Raw genomic sequence first — 21,588 nt, forward strand, 5'->3', positions numbered from 1 at the left:
ATTAACACCCAGAAATATAGCAGTACATTGACTGCCTTGCAGGACTAGCCAGTCTAACCGGGCAATGACAGTACATTTAATCTCTGTTCCACCCAGATGAATTATTTATTTGGTGAGAAATGGGAAATGGGGATTCATGAGAATAGCCAGCCAGGCAGATCTTATACAGTGTGCATGTGTGTGTGTGTGTGTGTGTGTGTGTGTGTGTGTGTGTGTGTGTGCATGCGTGTGTTAGGCAGCAGGCCACTCTGGCCTAGTGGGCCATGGTAATCTCCAGACACTCCAGCCACTCAGCTCCATGTAGACACAGAGAGGATATAGTCCCATAAAACACCCAGGGGAGGTTCTCATGAACCATGGCCCAGTCTCAACCATTATCACACTGTCACAGCTCTACTGTAACATGGCATCTGTCCCCACAATACACTTTAATCTGAGCTGCAATGTGCGTCAGCGTGTTAGTGCTGCCTCTGTTCTGTTCTTTTCTGTAATTTCATAGCATTGGAACCAGGCTACATGGCAAATGCTCACTAGATCCTTGGCTCTTACCGGTGTACTCTTGGTCAACATGGGGAGGTGGAAGGCTCTTACCGGTGTACTCTGGGTTGACATGAAGAGAGTGGAAGGCTTGGCTCTTACCGGTGTACTCTGGGTTGACATGAGGAGAGTGGTCGGCTTGGCTCTTACCGGTGTACTCTGGGTCGACATGAGGAGGATGGAAGCGGAAGCTGATGAAGAAGGGGATGGGCACTCCGAACTTGAACCACTCCACCACGTAGGGGGGCTGCTGGCCGTCCAGGGGAGGGGACACGTCACATCCCAGGATCACGCTCTCGCCAGCGCGCGCCGTCACAAACTGGGGCTCCTCTCTCACTCCGTGGGCAACTGGGGGGGTAAACAGGAGAGGTTATTTTAACCAAAGAGCTGAGGGTGCCTTAAAGAAGGAGGGAGGTCATGGTACAGTACATGTGCTGTACTGTTCTCGACTACTACAGCTGTGCTGACCAAGCAGAGAAGATATTGCTGCTTTGTTTCCCAATGCCTATAAAACACAAATTCCATTATAGCTACAGTGATTGAAAAAACAGGCCATGTAGCTCGTCAAAACTAAGATTGAACACCCCTGCCTACAGTGTTGGCCCCACTTATAGACCCTAGTAGGTACTTATATGGATCTAGTACAGGACAGTCTGGCTCTGTACAGTTCCCTTGTCGTCATCTCTCCTGGTGAGAGAGAATTCTGTCTGGTTGCCTACAGTACTGTAAATAAGTTACCAGCCCAGGCGGCTCTATTGATCAGAGCTGGCTGCTGCTCATATGGGCTTTACTATGAGCTGTACCAGGGGTGGGCTGGCGTTTAGCCATGGATGTTCAGGCACACTGCCGAGGGTTGACCTATCGGACGGCTGAAAGGTCGGCCTACCTGCCTCAGCAGAACGCTCACTCTGGGAATGGATTTTGTCCAGCTGCCTCCCCCGCTCTGCTCTCATTGAGTCAGCCTGGATCTCTGGATCTCCTCCATTAGACTGAGCATTGCCGCCCTTCCACCCTCCCTCACCCCCCCTCCCCTCGCCCCGGGGGGAACATCGCTTCAGGGATCAAGAGACATGCTGACGTTTCACTCTCCAGAAACACCGGCTGAATAACTTAGCGCTTTCATTAACACTATTACTTGCATTATGGCTACTAATGTTTTCAGGAAGTACAGCATCCAAGTACAGTAGTGGTAAAGAAAGGCTCCGCCTCAGGATGGGGAAAAGGTAGCAGTACGATTCTCTAGGTAGGTTTCTGTAATGGAACTCATGCCTTGTGTTGAGTGTGTAAACCATTGTCAGTGTTGTGTAAAATAGGAAGTGCTACGGTTGCCATTGTTCCTTTCCAATTAAACAGTCATGAAGCCTCTTTACCTCTATTTCAGGCTCCACCCCTGAAGGTCCTATGCATCAGTCAGTGATTGTGTTTACAATTTTAATCTGCTCTATCCGGTAGAAGAGTTAATCCACTTTATGTGATTTAGCCAGCACAGCTTTTGGACTGAAACAGAGCAGATTTAATCAAATTACACTTTTTGTTAAAGTGGAGCTGTGGTCTGCCAGTCACGGGCCTTACTTCTGAAATCTGCTCTGCCACTGTGTCTCTCTGGTAAGTAGTGCAAAAAAAGGCAGCATAAAAAAACATGGTTTAGAGTTAATGACTGACCCACTGGAACACATGTGCCATACGCCGAGTCACTGGACCCTGCACATGACCACAATTCAGCCTGTAACTAAGACCTAAAGCCGTAGCTAAACAAACCAGCAACACAGCCTACACAAGCATTATAAATATACTGAGGCTAAGTAGCCTATAAGTTAGACTCAAAGAGACCATTTACAGGGAAGGGAACGAGTTAAGAGCACCTATAATTGCAATCTAAAGCTAAATATGCATAGACTTATCATGCTTAATGAAAGTAAAGATTAGGCACTTTCAGTGTATATTCTAACTGATAATGGTGCAAAGCAGCAACGAACACACACTGATAAGATGCAGAAAATGGAAGGAGAACATCAGTAGCATCTGATTCGTCAGTGACAGAGAGGACTCAGTGAGAGGGGACGGAGTGGTGATGGCTGGAGGGCAGTAGACATGGAAGAGGGGACTGAGTGGTGATGGCTGGAGGATGGTAGACATGGTATAGGGGACTGAGTGGTGATGGCTGCAGGGTGGTAGACATGGTAGAGGGGACTGAGTGGTGATGGCCTTAACACCCCTATTTATTACACCTTCATAACATATTAGTTGTGCAGTATACTTTACGCACCCCATATTTCAATCTTAGACTATCTCCTCTCAGTTTTCACAGCACCCTTTTACAGTGTGTTGGAGCTGCCTAATGACTGGATCTATTTTCAGGAAACTAATCTATTCAGTTGGAGTCAGTCTGTAATAGACAACAAAGTATTTTTCTGTAGAAGACTTATCAGAGAATTTGATACTTCAAGAGGCTCAGTTTCCTGAAATCGTTCCCTCTTCTATCAATTTAACATATTTTTATTGACTCAACATGTGTCTTCCACACTAATAAAATAAAAGGGGTCTAGAGAGTTTAAAAGGTAATCATCAACTGCAACCCATGAGCAAGAGAAAAGCAATACATTATGTGAGCTACTTTACAAACACTGGTTAAGCTACATGAGCCACCCCTTTCATTTCACATTAGAATTCTTTGTTGTTGAACACTTCACATGTTTCATGTTATCACATTACTTTACATGTTGTCACATTTCATCACATTAACTTCACATGTGATCACATGAAAACATGAAATTCACATGGTCTATCCCTAAGGGACCAAGCAGGCCAAGTACTATCCACACAAGTTGAGGAATATAAAATATTATCCACATTGTTTGGCTTGAGAACTAAATGCTGTCACATTATAAAGCCTGCACTCTGGGCTTGGGGCACAGCAGTGCTGAAACCCATTGTTTCCCTGCAGACAGTTCAGGTTTCAGGAGTTCACGGATTCTGCCTAACATTATTTTTGGATCCTAGAGGAATTACCATAAAGACCCAGGATAATATACTGCCTGGCTAATAACTGCCCAATCGCTTTATGAGATCATCACAAGGGGACGATCAGCACAGGCCCAGTCACTGCTACCGCCGTTTTCATTTCCTTAATGGAGACACAGTGACCCGGCAGTGTTTATGGGAACTTTTTCAAGGGAACATATTTATGCTCTCAACAAGACATAAATGCCAGCTGTGCAAATCATGTTACAGGCCCTCCCTGTTCTAACCTCTGCTATATCTTCACAGGCTGAGCTTTTCTCAAAGACCAGGTGTCATCACTGAGGCACCAATACATCTAACAGAAAGATCACAAGTCAATATATTATAGCCTGCCCTATATTAGTTTAGTATTGTAACTAAGATAACAACCTTCTTAGGCATCCTTTTTATTAAATTTTTTATTTCACCTTTATTTAACCCGGTAGGCCAGTTGAGAACAAGTTCTCATTTACAACTGTGACCTGGCCAAGATAAAGCAAAGCAGTGCGACAAAAACAACACCACAGAGTTACACATAAACAAATGTACAGTCATTAACACAATAGAAAAATCTATGTACAGTGTGTGCAAATGTAGAAGATTAGGGAGGTAAGGCAATAAATAGGCCATAGAGGCAAAATAATTACAATTTAGCCTTAACACTAAGTGATAGATGTGCAGATGATGATGTGCAAATAGAGATACTGGGGTGCAAAAGAGCAAAAAGATAAATAACAATATGGGGATGCGGTAGTTGGATGTGCTATTTACAGATTGGCTGTGTACAGGTACAGTGATCGGTAAGCTGCTCTGACAGCTGATGCTTAAAGTTAGAGAGGGAGATATGAGTCTCCAGCTTCAGGGATTTTTGCAATTCGTTCCAGTCATTGGCAGCAGAGAACTGGAAGGAAAGGCGGCCAAAGTAGGTGATGGCTTTGGGGATGACCAGTGAAATACACCTGCTGGAGTGTGTGCTACGGGTGGGTGTTGCTATGGTGACCAGTGAGCTGAAATAAGGTGGGGCTTTACCTAGCAAAGACTTATAGATGACCTGGAGCCAGTGGGTTTGGCGATGAATATGTAGCGAAGGCCAGTCAACAAGAGCATACAGGTCGTAGTGGTGGGTAGTATATGGGGCTTTGGTGACAGAATGGATGGCAATGTGATAGACTACATCCAGTTTGCTCCGTAGAGTGTTGGAGGCTATTTTGTAAATTACATCACCGAAGTCAAGGATCGGTAAGATAGTCAGTTTTACGAGGGTATGTTTGGCAGCATGAGTCAAGGAGGCTTTGTTGCGAAATAGAAAGCTGAGTTTAGATTTCGTTTTGGATTGGAGATGCTTAATGTGAGTCTGGAAGGAGAGTTTACAGAGTCTAACCAGACACCTAGGTATTTGTAGTTGTCCACATATTCTAAGTCAGAACCATCCAGAGTAGTGATGCTAGTCGGGCATGCGGGTGCGTGCAGCAATCGGTTCAAGAGCATGCATTTAGTTTTACTTGCATTTAAAAGCAGTTGGAGGCCACGGAAGGAGTGTTGTATGGCATTGAAGCTCATTTGGAGGTTTGTTAACACAGTGTCCAAAGAAGGGCCAGATGTACACAGAATGATGTCGTCTGCGTAGAGGTGGATCAGAGAATCACCAGCAGCAAGAATGACATCATTGATGTATACAGAGAAAAGAGTCGGCCTGAGAATTGAACCCTGTGGCACCCCCATAGAGACTGCCAGAGGTCCGGACAACAGGCCCTCCGATTTGACACACTGAACTCTATCTGAGAAGTAGTTGGTGAACCAGGCGAGGTAATCATTTGAGAAACCAAGGCTATTGAGTCTGCTTATAAGAATGCGGTGATAGACAGAGTCAAAAGGCTTGGCCAGGTTGATGAAGGCGGCTGCACAGTACTATCTTTTATCGATGGCGGTTATGATATCGTTTAGGACCTTGAGCGTGGCTGAGGTGCACCCATGACCAGCTCGGAAACCAGATTACATAGTGGAGAAGGTATGGTGGGATTCGAAATGGTCGGTGATCTGTTTGTTAACTTGGCTTTCAAAGATTTTAGAAAAGCAGGGCAGGATGGATATAGGTCTATAACAGTTTGGGTCTAGAGTGTCTCCCCGTTTGAAAAGGGGGATGACCGCGGCAGATTTCCAATCTTTGGGGATCTCAGACAATACAAAAGAGAGGTTGAACAGGCTAGTAATAGGGGTTGCAACAATTAAAGCGGATAATTTTAGAAAGAGAGGGTTCAAATTGGACTGTTAGCTTAAGAGGCCCATCGGACAAATTCTTTGGCCACTGTACCTATTTTGCCAATTGGCCTGGACCCTTTCACCACATGGAGCCCTGCTGATCCACGATGACTGGTCTGCCGACGTTACAGCACGAGGGGGCTACAACTGACTTCTTCCGTCGCGACGTCCCTCTAAGGCCCTTCTGCTAGCTTGCTAGCCCCGGCCCACTAGCTGCCTGAATCGCCGTGTCTCCGGCCCGCCTGAGCCACTCACTGGACCCCTATGATCACTTGGCTACGCATGCCTCTCCCTAATGTCAATATGCCTTGTCCATTGAGGTTTTGGTTAGTAATTATTGCCTTATTTCACTGTAGAGCCTCTAGCCCTGCTCAACACACCTTAGTTAACCCTTTAATTCCACCTCCCACACATGCGGTGACCTCACCTGGTTTAAATTATGTTTCTTGAGACAATATCTCTCTCATCGTCACTCAATGCATAGGTTTACCTCAACTGTATTCACATCCTACCATACCTTTGTCTGTACATTATGCCTTGAATCTATTCTTCCACTCCCAGAAACCTGCTCCTTTTACTCTCTGTTCCGAACGTACTAGACGACCAGTTCTTATAGCCTTTAGCCGTATCCTTATCCTCCTCATCCTCTGGTATTGTAGAGGTTAATCCAGGTCCTGCAGTGCCTAGCTCCACTCCCACTCCCACTCCCCAGGCGCTCCCATTTGTAGACTTCTGTAACCGTAAAAGTCTTGGTTTCATAAATGTTTACATTAGAAGCCTCCTCCCTAAGTTTGTTTTATTCACTGCCTTAGCACACTCTGCCAACCCGGATGTCCTATCCGTGTCTGAATCCTGGCTTAGGAAGACCACCAAAACCCCTGAAATTTCCATCCCTAACTGTAACATTTTCCGACAAGATAGAACTGCCAAAGGGGGCGGAGTTGCAATCTAGCGGGCCGGGGCTAGCAGATGGGCCTTCGGCGACATCGCAACAGAAAAGCCTGTTGAAACCACCTCGGACAATTACGTCGGCAGACCAGTCGTGATGGATTGGCAGGGCTCTGTGTCGGCAATAAAGGGTCCAGGCCAATTGGCAAAAGAGGTATTGTAGCTGTCACGTCCTGGCCAGTATAAGGGTTAATTGTTATTGTAGTTTGGTCAGGACGTGGCAGAGGGTATTTGTTTTATGTGGTTCGAGGTGGTGTTTTGGTAAAAGGGCGTTTGATTTAGTATTTCCGGGTTTTTGGTTTATGATCTATGTTTATGTAATTCTATGTTTAGTCTAGGTAGTCTATTTCTATGTAGAGTTAATTGGGGTGGACTTCCAATTGAAGGCAGCTGTGTGGTGTTGCCTTTGATTGGAAGTCCTATATTAGTTGGGTGTGTTTGTCTGTTTAATTGTGGGAGATTGTTCTGTGTTTAGCCGTGTGCCTTGCAAGACTGTTATTTTGTCGTAGTGTTTCAGTGTACGTGTTTGTTGTTGTCAGTTTTCCTTCTTTATTTAATAAAGAGGATGAGTACACTCATTTCTGCTGCATTTTGGTCCTCCTTAACCGACGACAACCGTGACAGTAGCCCAAGAATTAGCTGGTAGACCTCTACCAGTTAGCTCAAGGCTAACTGGTTCTTGCTTCGGGACAAAGGCGCTAGCCAGCAGTAGCCACTCGAATTCAGCTAGCTAGCTGCGATGATCCAGTGTAATGGACCAGGGCTTGCGGCAGGAATCCGGTGATGAGGTAGAGAAAAAGCAGTCCGATATGCTCTGGGTTGTTATTGCGCTGTGCAGACTGGCAGGTATTTACATTTTAGTCATTTAGCAGACACTCTTATCCAGAGCAACTTACAGTAGTGAACGCATACATTTCATAATTTTTCTTTCTGTGCTGGCCCCCCGTGGTTATCGAACCCACAACCCTGGTGTTGCAAACACCATGCTCTACCAACTGAGCTACAGGGAAGGCCAGGTATTGACCGAGCTGAAGCTGGTTGGTGTCCGAGTTAACGGTGAAGACCGCTAGCAGTGGCTAACTGACTACTAGCTAGTAGCTAGTTAGCTGGCTAGCTTCTGTTGGGGGTTCCGATTCTAAAGTATAAAAATAGCAGATCCATACCACATTGGGTGAGGCTGGTTGCAGGAAAGTATATTCAGTTCGTAAATGGAAAGTGAGATTAGAATATACACTAAATATATACGGGGGAAAAACGAGGAAAACTAATATGTACACAGGACAAATACACGTCCAACTGCTACGCCATCTTGGAAAACATATAATTCAGCAACTACCTCATCTGTACAAGTATCCAACTCCTAACTGCAAGCAACAGTAGTGCTGATCCTGCTCATAACGAATTCCTGAAGGGACGACTTTATCCAGTACACTATGCTGCTGTCTGCATTTGCAGGTAAATTAGCTAAATCAGAGGCAGTCCATGTCCCAGAGCACAATGCAGGAGAATAATTCCAGATTATTTGGCACCAGTTAAATAGGCATGTTCACTACCAATACTAAAGCCAGTTACTCACTGCAAGCAGCCTCCTTCTGTTGCAGCTCACTTAATCAATAAAATTAATCTGTTCCGAGTCAATCAACATCTGTCCAGAGCAGAACATGAATGTTCACAGTAGAACAGCGGGGACAGTTAGGAGTTAAATCCGCTGGAGATTTCAACCAGCCTTTCGAGCTGCAGCAACGATAATGGCACTTGCATGAAAAGTACCCTTTACTGTACTTCCAATAATGATCACAGTTTTGTGTGTGTGGACTCTCCAGGCACTTTGCGCTGTAATTATGCAGCTAGAACAATAGCTGTGAAATATTTTGACATTATCGAAGTCCAATTTGAATAAATATAAATAATAAATGTACTACATTTGGAGACATTGTGGGGTTTTCATGTCACCCCAGGATGCCTAAATCCTCTTCCTGACACTGACTCAATCTGTGACAAATTTACCATCAGAACATTACAAGGGAGGGGATGGGGAACAGAAATGCTTTGGATCCTGGCAGTGCTACAGCACTACAACCCACTATCACAAATTATCCTGAAATAGACACCAATGACTTGGGAAATTCGTGACACACAAAAAGTAAAACAGTATACAGTCCATTTTAATCACAGATAAAGGCAGTAGGTTACTTAAGACAGAAACGATAGGAGGGAGGTTTGTTTGGGGAGGATGGGTGGGCGTATAACGTCAATGTCTAGCAACCCAAACGGTGCATGTTCAAATCACATGATGGACAACATTTTATCCACTTTGTAACTACTTACAATTGTTTTACTACTTAGATAGCATGTTAGCTAACCCTTTAACTACTTAGCTAGCATGTTACCTAACACTAACCTTAACCCCTAACGCTAACCTTAACCCATAATCCTAACCTTAACCCCTAGCCTAGCTAACGTTAGCCACCTAGCTAACGTTAGCCACAAAAAAATTGAATTAGTTATGAAGAAAATTGTGTACTGGATTATGAAGAAGAAACTTGTGTGGTGGACACAATTTTTTACAACTTTTTCATGTGCCTGTCACAAATGTCTATTTCACGATAATCTGTGATATGAAATCAGGTATTGAGCAAAGGTGAATATGACACTACAAGCACTTCAGTACCAGCACACATATGGTTATGGTGTATGTGATGCAAGGATATGAGCACAGATTAAACTGGACAGAACACACAATGTCCTGGATGTAATGGAATATAGACTAGACTAGAGAATGAATCTCAAGGACGTGCAGCGACTGGGCTGGATCGGCCACTGACAGGGTGGTAATTGAATGCCAGCCTGCATGTGCTGAAGGTCACATCAGAGAACAGGTGTGTGTGTGTGTGTGTGTGTGTGTGTGTGTGTGTGTGTGTGTGTGTGTGTGTGTGTGTGTGTGTGTGTGTGGCAATGAGGTGCAATGCAATGAGTGTAGTCAGGACACATGGATAGGAGTGCCTAATGCACTGCATAGTAGGCTGCACACAGAGAAACAGCATGGATAGCTAACATGGACACTTACATATAATTAATGACAGATGACCACCTCCTACACAGGCAGCGTGAGACAATGATATGAGTGAACCAACGTCATAGACTGACCAGAAGCTGTGTGACTCACTCTCAGTTACACCCACTGGCGCCACATGGAGTCTGTCAAACCCAAGCTCAGCGTAGTACTACCAGACAGTCAGCCACAGTAAAAATACTAGTGTTGAATATAAGTCATCCCAGAACACACTGACAACCTAACATCAAAGTGTGACATACAAGTACAAAAGCCAATCCTATCCTTGTTGAGCTACTTATCAAACAAACATTGTAATAGCTGCCCTATAAATAGCTTTCCTAAAAAAAATCTGGATTTGTGGCACTAATACAAAAACATAAACCATATGAAAAGACAAACACAGACTGCAATCGAGAGGAATACATTACAGTGATAGTGATGCAGGGTGAGGCGGAAGGCAGGAAAGACAGACGGTGACAGAGCAAATGGGAGAGGAGAGACTTAATCATGACCTTTATAAATGGTAACATTATGTATTTGATCATGCAGGATCCTGGGCACCACAGAGTGGTATTGTAGTTGAATAATGGAGAAGTCTAACTTCACTGAAAAATGAATGAACCTTTAACCACTCTTCACAGAGAGGGAGACATGAACAAAGATTAACAATAAGCACATATAGGTAACCGACAAAATAAAGGAAACACCTACATAAAGTGTTTTAATAGGGCGCTGGGCCACCACGAGCCAGAAAAGCTTCAATGCAACTTGGCATAGATTCTACAAGTGTCTGGAACTCTATTGGAGGGATGCGACGCCATTCTTCCATGAGAAATTCCATTATTTAGTGTTTTGATGATGGTGTTGGAAAACGCTCTGTCAGGCATCACTCCAGAATCTCCCATAAGTGTTTAATTGGGTTGAGATCTGGTGACTGAGACAGCCATGGCATATGGTTCACATTGTTTTCATGCACATCAAACCATTCAGTTACCACTCGTGCCCTTTGGATATCATCCTATGGGGGCATAGCTATGGTAGCCAAAATAATGGTCTGCCCACCATTTTTATACATGACCCTAAGAATGATAGAATGTTAATTGCTTAATTAACCCAAGAATTAACCCAGGAAGCACCCACTTTCAATATACTTTGTATCCCTCATTTACTCAAGTGTTTCCATTATTTTGGCAGTTACCTGTATGTCAAGTAGGTTACTTATCAACCTCTCCAAAATCTCCAACTGAGTACTGATAACATCTATACGTAAAAGTGATGACAACAGAGGAAAAAAATGCTCTTTCTTATTATCAGGAATACGGCTGCAGAATTCCAGGAACGTTCAATAGATTCCCTGGTTTTACCGAAATCCAGGTTGTAGGATTCCCCGGGAATCAGGAGGGAATAAGTAAGAATTCCAGAATTCTTCAACCTGGATTTCTGGAAAACAAGGGAATTTATAGAAAATGTGGGGAATTTTGCAACCCTAAGCTGGAATCATTGTCTGGAGAAGGCAACCTTAGATTTCGCAGCCTCTCTCTCTACATTATGATTCAAAAAATACCCTTCATGACAGGGAACACATTATGCAGATTTGAAATCCTATACTTTACCTTCTACTCGATGCCAGCTAGTGGGCCCTTCCTTCTATGCACAACATATGCTATTGAGCACAGCACACTACCCTACATGGAAAGCAGCCTCATGAACACTACATCCTACACAGGCTGCCCACTACTACACAACACAGACAAGAGGCCATGCCACCGCAGGCTAGCTGCCTACTATCTCTGAAACACCAGTGGCATTGAGCTGACAGACAGAGACCTGGGTGTCATATACCTTTAAAACACATCTCTAGCCTGACAGCCCAGTGTTGTGAGCCAGCACAGCCTAGTCAGTCTCTCTCCCCTCCACTCTCTGTGGCCCTCTGTAGCTGCATGTCCCCCTCAGACAAGCACAGACCAATTAAGGAAGGGCCCCAGCCCTCACTCAACAATGAGCTGACACCTGCTCTTGCCTGGGCACTGGGCACAGAGAGGGGGTGTGAAACGGGCCAGGCGTGCCAGAGGCCCAAAGGCCAGCTCAACACTGTGAAGCACTGCCAGAGGTGCACCTTACAGGAAATCAGGATATACGGCGGGTGGTACCTGCCCTGCCCTGTGCCAGCCAGGAGTTGTAAGTCACTGACATTTCCCCCATGCTAACACGGATCGAGTCACAGACTCAACTTCCTTCCTTTTTTAAACAAGTAGCAGATTCTTCAGCGATAATAACCTGATAGATGATTTGCATCAAGAAGCATGCTTATTAGCACTTTCATATGGCTTGTCTAATTGCAGTTGGTTATGGAAAATTATGTTTATTCAACATCGATAAATCAAAGAAATTGCACTGCCCTCAAGAACAAGTGTGAGTGATGGAATCTGCTCGATAAATGTCTCTCTGTCTCTACCCTCTCTCTCTGTCTACCCTCTCTCTCTCTCTGTCTCTACCCTCTCTCTCTGTCTCTACCCTCTCTCTCTCTGTCTCTACCCTCTCTCTCTCTGTCTCTACCCTCTCTCTCTCTGTCTCTACCCTCTCTCTCTCTACCCTCTCTCTCTCTCTCTGTCTCTACCCTCTCTCTCTCTCTCTGTCTCTACCCTCTCTCTCTGTCTCTACCCTCTCTCTCTCTGTCTCTACCCTCTCTCTCTCTACCCTCTCTCTCTCTCTCTGTCTCTACCCTCTCTCTCTCTCTCTGTCTCTACCCTCTCTCTCTGTCTCTACCCTCTCTCTCTGTCTCTACCCTCTCTCTCTCTCTCTCTCTCTGTCTCTACCCTCTCTCTCTGTCTCTACCCTCTCTCTCTCTCTCTGTCTCTACCCTCTCTCTCTGTCTCTGTCTCTACCCTCTCTCTCTGTCTCTACCCTCTCTCTCTCTCTCTGTCTCTACCCTCTCTCTCTCTGTCTCTACCCTCCCTCTCTCTCTCTCTCTCTCTCTGTCTCTACCCTCTCTGTCTCTGTCTCTACCCTCTCTCTCTCTCTGTCTCTACCCTCTCTCTCTCTCTGTCTCTACCCTCTCTCTCTCTCTGTCTACCCTCTCTCTCTCTGTCTCTACCCTCTCTCTCTCTCTCTGTCTCTACCCTCTCTCTCTCTCTGTCTACCCTCTCTCTCTCTGTCTCTACCCTCTCTCTCTGTCTCTACCCTCTCTCTCTGTCTCTACCCTCTCTCTCTGTCTCTACCCTCTCTCTCTCTGTCTCTACCCTCTCTCTCTCTCTGTCTCTACCCTCTCTCTCTCTCTGTCTACCCTCTCTCTCTGTCTCTACCCTCTCTCTCTGTCTCTACCCTCTCTGTCTCTGTCTCTACCCTCTCTCTCTCTCTGTCTCTACCCTCTCTCTCTGTCTCTACCCTCTCTCTCTGTCTCTACCCTCTCTCTCTCTGTCTCTACCCTCTCTCTCTCTGTCTCTACCCTCTCTCTCTCTCTGTCTACCCTCTCTCTCTCTGTCTCTACCCTCTCTCTCTCTCTGTCTCTACCCTCTCTCTCTGTCTCTACCCTCTCTCTCTCTCTGTCTACCCTCTCTCTCTCTGTCTCTACCCTCTCTGTCTCTGTCTCTACCCTCTCTCTCTCTCTGTCTCTACCCTCTCTCTCTGTCTCTACCCTCTCTCTCTCTGTCTCTACCCTCTCTCTCTCTACCCTCTCTCTCTCTCTCTGTCTCTACCCTCTCTCTCTCTCTCTGTCTCTACCCTCTCTCTCTGTCTCTACCCTCTCTCTCTCTCTCTCTGTCTCTACCCTCTCTGTCTCTGTCTCTACCCTCCCTCTCTGTCTCTACCCTCTCTCTCTCTCTCTGTCTCTACCCTCTCTCTCTCTCTGTCTACCCTCTCTCTCTCTGTCTCTACCCTCTCTCTCTGTCTCTACCCTCTCTCTCTCTGTCTCTACCCTCTCTCTCTCTGTCTCTACCCTCTCTCTCTCTCTGTCTACCCTCTCTCTCTCTGTCTCTACCCTCTCTCTCTCTGTCTCTACCCTCTCTCTCTCTGTCTCTACCCTCTCTCTCTGTCTCTACCCTCTCTCTCTCTCTGTCTCTACCCTCTCTCTCTGTCTCTACCCTCTCTCTCTCTGTCTCTACCCTCTCTCTCTGTCTACCCTCTCTCTCTCTCTGTCTCTACCCTCTCTCTCTCTCTGTCTACCCTCTCTCTCTCTGTCTCTACCCTCTCTCTCTCTCTGTCTCTACCCTCTCTCTCTGTCTCTACCCTCTCTCTCTCTGTCTCTACCCTCTCTCTCTCTGTCTCTACCCTCTCTACCCTCTCTCTCTCTGTCTCTACCCTCTCTCTCTCTCTCTCTGTCTCTACCCTCTCTCTCTGTCTCTACCCTCTCTCTCTCTCTCTCTGTCTCTACCCTCTCTCTCTCTGTCTCTACCCTCTCTACCCTCTCTCTCTCTGTCTCTACCCTCTCTCTCTCTCTCTCTGTCTCTACCCTCTCTCTCTCTGTCTCTACCCTCCCTCTCTGTCTCTACCCTCTCTCTCTCTCTGTCTCTACCCTCTCTCTCTGTCTCTACCCTCTCTCTCTCTGTCTCTACCCTCTCTCTCTGTCTACCCTCTCTCTCTGTCTACCCTCTCTCTCTCTCTGTCTCTACCCTCTCTCTCTGTCTACCCTCTCTCTCTCTCTCTCTGTCTCTACCCTCTCTCTCTCTCTCTCTGTCTCTACCCTCTCTCTCTGTCTCTACCCTCTCTCTCTGTCTCTACCCTCTCTCTCTGTCTCTGTCTCTACCCTCTCTCTGTCTCTACCCTCTCTCTCTCTCTGTCTCTACCCCCTCTCTCTCTCTCTCTCTCTCTGTCTCTACCCCCCCTCTCTCTCTCTCTCTCTGTCTCTACCCCCTCTCTCTCTGTCTCTGTCTCTACCCTCTCTCTGTCTCTACCCTCTCTCTCTCTCTCTCTGTCTCTACCCCCTCTCTCTCTGTCTCTACCCTCTCTCTCTCTCTGTCTCTACCCTCTCTCTCTCTCTGTCTACCCTCTCTCTCTCTGTCTCTACCCTCTCTCTCTCTCTGTCTCTACCCTCTCTCTCTCTCTGTCTACCCTCTCTCTCTCTGTCTCTACCCCCTCTCTCTCTCTCTCTCTCTGTCTCTACCCCCTCTCTCTCTGTCTCTGTCTCTACCCTCTCTCTGTCTCTACCCTCTCTCTCTCTCTCTCTCTGTCTCTACCCCCTCTCTCTCTGTCTCTACCCTCTCTCTCTCTCTGTCTCTACCCTCTCTCTCTCTCTGTCTACCCTCTCTCTCTCTGTCTCTACCCTCTCTCTCTCTCTGTCTCTACCCTCTCTCTCTCTCTGTCTACCCTCTCTCTCTCTGTCTCTACCCTCTCTCTCTCTGTCTCTACCCTCTCTCTCTCTGTCTCTGTCTCTACCCTCTCTCTCTCTCTACCCTCTCTCTCTCTCTCTCTCTACCCTCTCTCTCTCTACCCTCTCTACCCTCTCTCTCTCTACCCTCTCTCTCTCTCTACCCTCTCTCTCTCTCTACCCTCTCTCTCTCTCTCTCTCTCTGTGTCTCTGTACTCCCTCTCTCTCTGTCTCTACACTCCCTCTATCACTCTCTCTCCACCCTCTCTCTCTCTCTCTCTCTCTGTCTCCACCCTCTCTGTCTCTACCCTCTCTGTCTCTCTGTCTCTACACTCCCTCTCTCTCTGTCTCTACACTCCCTCTCTCTCTGTCCCTACACTCCCTCTCTCTCTGTCTCTACACTCCCTCTCTCTGTCTCTACACTCCCTCTATCACTCTCTCTCCACCCTCTCTCTCTCCACCCTCGCTCTCTCTCTCTCTCTACCCTCTCACTCTGCCACACTCAGTCTCACTCACTATGTCAATAACACTACATTACATCTCTTAAATTCTGCTGAGACGAATAATATGACTGTTATTTTTCCCTATTTAAATCTTTGGAACCTCCCTGTTCAATGATGGAATCAATTTTCCTCTTGACTGCCTGAGCAGTGCTTGCGGTTTTACTACTCCTGGGATTCTCGTGAGACCCTTCCCTTTTTCCACATTTTGTTACATTACAGCCTTATTACATGTATTTTTTCCCTTGTCAATCTACATAATACCCCATAATGGAATAGCGAAAACAGGTTGTTAGATTGATGAGGGAAAAAAACTATTTCATCCATTTTAGAATAAGGCTGTAATGTAACAAAATGTGGAAAAGGTCAAGGGGTCAGAATACTTTTTGAAGGCACTGTATATTTAAAATATATGGGGGATTGGAAATTATGCAGACAATTACATTGATAGAAGCCACAATCTATTTGCAATATTAAAGCTGATCCACCCCCTAAAAAAGAAAAAAGAAAAATAAGAAAAGAGGACTGGGGGCTTCAATCAGGCCTGTTCCTCATACTGGCTTTCCCAGAATGCTCCAGGCTTTGTTTGCAGGGAGATTCCACTGGGAGCGAACTGGCCGAGGCGAAAGGAGTGGTTGCAGCAGAAAGAGCTGGCACATGCACAGTGCTGTGCTGGCAGAAGTCTGCCTTCCACAGCTTGAGCACAGGGCTTTCTCTAGGCTGGGTTTACAAGCTTTACTCCCATGATTGGGAGAGTAAATAGAGCATATGCCTGACAGTGAATGAGTGAGGGTATAGGTTGTATGTCCGAGTGAATGTGGGCTCCCGAGTGGCACAGCGGTCTATGGCACTGCATCTTAGTGCTAGAGGCGTCACTACAGACACCCTGGTTTGAATCCAGGCTGTATCACAACCGGCCGTGATTGGGAGTCCCATAGGGCGCCTCACATTTGGCCCAACATCCCCCGGGTTTGGCCGGTGTAGGCCATCATTGTAAATAAGAATTTGTTCTTAACTGACTTGCCTAGTTAAATAAATGTTAAAAATGCATGTGAGTGAGGTATCTGTAGGTTAATGGGTGCTATAGACGAGTGAATGATTTCAGAGAACGGTTGAATGAATGAGTGAGAGAGAGAGAAGAGACTAGATGTGGGACTGACTGTATCCTTCTCTAAGGCAGAGGAAGGCAGTAATGGTACAGTAGGATGAAACACATAGTGCCAGGGACTGGGAATGGGGTCATTTCCATTTAAACTTGAGTCAATTCTGGAGATAAATTCAAATGTAATGAATGCCCATAGTCCAAGGATCATTTTTTCTGAATTAATTTTCTGAATTGATTGGAAATGGAAATGGATTGACCCCAACCTTGCTAGGGGCACTACCCTCTGCCCTGACATCTTACTTCATCTACCAACATGCCTAACGCAGAGATCGCAAAAGCAACAGCCAAAGGATGCAGACAGCCTTAGAAAGTATACCAATTGTATAAATATTTTTCCACAAAAGCTGTTTAAACTAATATTTACATAGGTTGTTTTCAGATTTGTACAATCACATTTCAGCGGTTGACATTTCTCTAAAACAGTTTTTATGCAATAATAAATCCTAACCATTGAGGCCTAAACCAACAGAGTAACAACAACATACATGGCGGGATTAAAAAGTAAAACCAACATTGTATAGCCACTGGTAATACCTATTTCAGGGATGGAACAGACAACCCTGAATGTGACCACTACATGAGAGACCAGGGCAGGTATTGAATTATCAAAGAAACAGCAAGAAAGGAAATAATAATGTATGTTTTGACTAACTAAAATCGAATTATGTTTCATTTAGAAAAAACTATTTATATTGTGTCGAACCCCTGGCCCTCACAAATCATACAAATTAACAATTCTAATCCTCAATTGTCAAATGAGACAGAAAGCAGAGTAATTTTAAACAGAGGATGAAGGGTCATTGAGCTCAGTCATCATCATGTGACAGCTCGAGAAAGCACTCCCCCATCTGGACACTATTGGAAGAGCAAGGTTAAATCAGTCCATGGGTCAACACAGTGTTTTCATTCAAATGTGAACAAACTTGCATAATTGATATTGTAAATGTTAAACATTCCTTGCTCCACTCCAGACCATTTGGTAAACACCTCTGATGGGCACTGCACCAGTCACAACGCCCCTATCCACATCGACTGGACCGCAGTGGAGAAAGTGAAAAGCTTCAAGTTCCTCGGCGTACACATCACCGATGATCTGAAATGGTCCACCCAGACAGACAGTGTGGTGAAGGAGGCTGAAGACATTTGGCTTGGCCCCTAAGACCCTCACAAACTTTTACAGATGCACAATTGAGAGCATCCTGTCGGGCTGTATCACTGCCTGGTATGGCAACTGCACTGCCCGCCACCACAGGGCTCTCCAGAGGGTGGTGCGGTCTGCCCAACGCATTTCCGGGGCACACTGCCTGCCCTCCAGGACACCTACACCACCCGATGTCACAGGAAGGCCAAAAAGATCATCAAGGACATCAACCACCTGAGCCACTGCCTGTTCACCCCGCTACCATCCAGAAGGCGAGGTCAGTACAGGTGCATCAAAGCTGGAACCGAGAGACTGAAAAACAGCTTCTATCTCAAGGCCATCTGACTGTTAAATAGCTATCACTAGCCAGGTACCACCCAGCTACTCAACCCTGCACCTTAGAGGCTACTGCCCAATATATAGAGACATGGAATCACTGGGCACTTTAATAATGGAACACTAGTCAATTTAATAAAGTGTACATACTGTTTACTCATTTCATATGTATATACTGTATTCTATTCTACTGTATTTAAGTCAAAGCCACTCCGACATTGCTCGTCTTAATATTTATATATTTTTTAACTCCCTTCTTTTACTGTAGATTTGTGTGTATTGTTGTGAATTGTTAGATATTACTGCACTGTTGGCGCTAGGAACACAAGCACTTCACTACACCCGCAATAACATATGCTAAATATGTGTATGTGACCAATACAATTTGATTAGATTTTATTTTATTTGTCAGTTACTGACACATCACACACAGCAGTTACATACCCTCTGAAATGGAATTTAAACAGACAAAATTCATAACATTAAATGAATACATTCATGCACATAGAAATTCCAATGTTATGTGACAATATTGCTGCATTTCGTGACGAGTTACTTTCCCATGCTGGAAACTAGTGTAGCGTCACACCCCTTTTGGCAAAATGATCACATTTGAGACTGCTGACACCTCTACTGATCATGACAGATTTTTTTCTAAAGCAAATAACAGAACAAAATGTATTTTTGGCCTTTTATCTGACACATCTGAAACACATGCTCCTGGCTGTATAGGCTACTATCACCGAGCATAGCACTATGTACTTACAGTAGAGACAGTAATATGCTCGTAGTATTTCTCTGCTCAAATAATGGAGCAATTTTTTTATACAGAATTATGCAATATTATGTCTCACATCTTTCCTTTCAAATGTGAGATTTTACTCTTTAGGCTGTATTACATAATTACATGATACGGAGTAGGCTAATATTTAAATAAATTATTTCGAAAAAAAACAATTAACCAAGGCACAACTTTCACGTGACTAGAGAAAATGCAGCCATTTAAATCAATGAAATACAGCTATTTCGTTTATCTACCAATATAGAATGAGCATGCTATGCAAACGCCAGCAGCAAACCCACATGCAGACGCTCAAAATCATATATTATGGGCGGCACAAAATATATTGCACTTCAACTCACCTTGAGCGGCCGTTCCTCTGGTGCTGAAAACACTTGCTATCAAAGTGGCCACATACCAAATCATAGTACTATTGCCGACCAGCTATTACCACGCAAAGTGCCCCGTTCAACGAATCTTTCATATTCGACATTGCACAGCGCGCGCTCTTATCGATGCCTTTTTATTCATATTCTATGCACTTTCCTCTCGGCGATTCCCTTCATCCCTTCCCTCCCCCGTCCTTCCGTCCGCATCCTCTCCCGAAGAGACAGAGCACCTGCACCGCCGCGATTGTAGTAGACGGAACTGTTTTACGAGCGCATAGTGAAACCAAGTGTGATATTTTAGCCAAAAGCTCCGCCTCTTCTTTCATTGGATTGGTTGCTGATAGAGGATTTGGGGCGTGTATTGGTTATTCTTCCGCCCCTTACTATGCGAATGACAGGAGAACATACGCGTACCAATTCAAGGTGAGTTGAAGCGTGCCGTAGTAGTGGAACCGCAGTATCATGCGCATTGACAGAGAGCAGAGTCCGCATCTTTAAACGCCTGCCTTGAAGTGTTCCTTATCAAGTGCCACCATCATTGTTAAATACTGACCAGTCTATTGAGAGCCTTTGAACATGCATTCATTATTCATGTCAATGTTGGCATATCTATTCATGCTGCGAGCTATGATGGTGATGCGCAAGAGCCATGATGTCTGTGCTGTGCCTGAGTCTCTCCTCTGTCTGTCGCTCATTCACAGCCTCGAGCAGTGGTCATGTCGCTGTCACCGGGTTAAAACGTTCCTTTTCTGCAACTACAACCTCAGCTAATGTGTTGGGTGTGGCGACAGATGCCAACATTGTTTTACCCCTGTTTCTTCGAGGACTGCAGGGAGGTTGCCTTGTCAGCTAATGCTCCCAATCCATCTGTAGCATAGCTACACATGGCATAGTGTTGAAACCGTATCAGCACGCTCATTTTACATCTCCATTCAGTGAAAATGTGGAGAGATATGAAGATACACTTTTTCCAAACACTGCACATGACATAAACAAATCAAAATGACAGAAATGTTTTTTTATATCCCTCAGAAAAATTATCTAGAATCTAATGTACTTCTCCATCAATTCAAAATTGTGTTATTTTCCTATCCATATATGGATAAAAGCAGTTTACTTGGTTTTCTGTATCTTTAAGGTACTTACTATGTCTTATTCCAGTGAATGATAGGCTTAATATTGCACATGCAGTTTCCTCAGTAAAATGATAGCAATTCAGAAAGTGTGGCTTTAAAGGTGTCAGCTCCTGCTTATCATGACACACAACGCAATTCTTTCACTGACTACTCCCCAGAATTATGGACAGATACAGTGCATTCAGAAAGTATTCAGATCCCTTGACTTTTTCCACATTTTGTTACGTTACAGCCTTATCCTGCCATCCAGGACCTCTATACCAGGCGGTGTCAGAGGAAGGCCCTAAAAATTGTTAAAGACTCCAGCCACCCTAGTCATAGACTGTTCTCTCTGCTACCGCACGGCAAGCGGTACCGGAGCGCCAATTCTAGGTCCAAGAGGCTCCTAAACAATTTCTACCCCCAAGCCTTAAGACTCCTGAACAGCTAATCAAGTGGCTACACAGACTATTTGCATTGCCCCCTCCCCCCACGTTCTGGAACTCTTCTGCTACTCTCTGTTATTATCTATACATAGTCACTTTAATAACTCTACCTACATGTACATATTACCTCAATTACCTCGACACGGTGGCCCCCACATTGACATTGTACTGGTGACCCCTGTATATATTGTTATTTACGGCTGCTCTTTAATTATTTGGTATTCTTATCTCTTACTTTTTTTTTGTATTTTCTTAAAACTGCATTGTTGGTTAAGGGCCTGTAAGTAAGCATTTCACCTGTTGTATTCGGCGTATGTGACAAATAAAATTTGATTTGATTCTAAAATGTATTAAACCGTTTTTTCCCATCATCAATCGACACACAATACACCATCATTACAAAGCAAAAACAGTTTTTTAGACATTTTTGCAAATGTGTATATATAAATAAAAAATTATAACTGCACTGTAAATACTCTATCTGAGAAATAAATAGCATTTTAGGGACAAAATTGAGACTAATGTTGATTGGACTGTATCCTATATCACCAACCATAAGCCATTCAGGAGTTTAGAAAGACATTACAAGGCAATGACAGGGACATTTTCCAGGC

The 21,588-nt window shown here is 44.9% G+C and overlaps 1 protein-coding gene across 4 annotated transcripts in view; it reads right to left on the reverse strand.

Moving 5' to 3' along the window:
- LOC106613021 (protein turtle homolog B) overlaps window positions 1–19,682 on the reverse strand; it is a 74,065-nt gene extending 54,383 nt beyond the window's left edge. For all 4 annotated transcript variants that reach the window (XM_082956342.1, XM_082956339.1, XM_082956340.1 and 1 more), the window contains exons 1-2: window positions 19,387–19,682; window positions 688–885 (exon numbers count right to left, since the gene is read on the reverse strand). In XM_082956342.1, the coding sequence (XP_082812468.1) occupies window positions 688–885; window positions 19,387–19,450 (262 nt within the window). In that variant the 5' untranslated portion in view covers window positions 19,451–19,682. The remainder of the gene's footprint in view (window positions 1–687; window positions 886–19,386) is intronic.
- Window positions 19,683–21,588: the final 1,906 nt, after the last annotated feature.

The sequence above is a fragment of the Salmo salar genome, chromosome 09, assembly GCF_965601325.2.
Source record: "Salmo salar chromosome 09, fSalSal1, whole genome shotgun sequence".
Classification (NCBI taxonomy): Eukaryota; Metazoa; Chordata; class Actinopteri; order Salmoniformes; family Salmonidae; genus Salmo; species Salmo salar.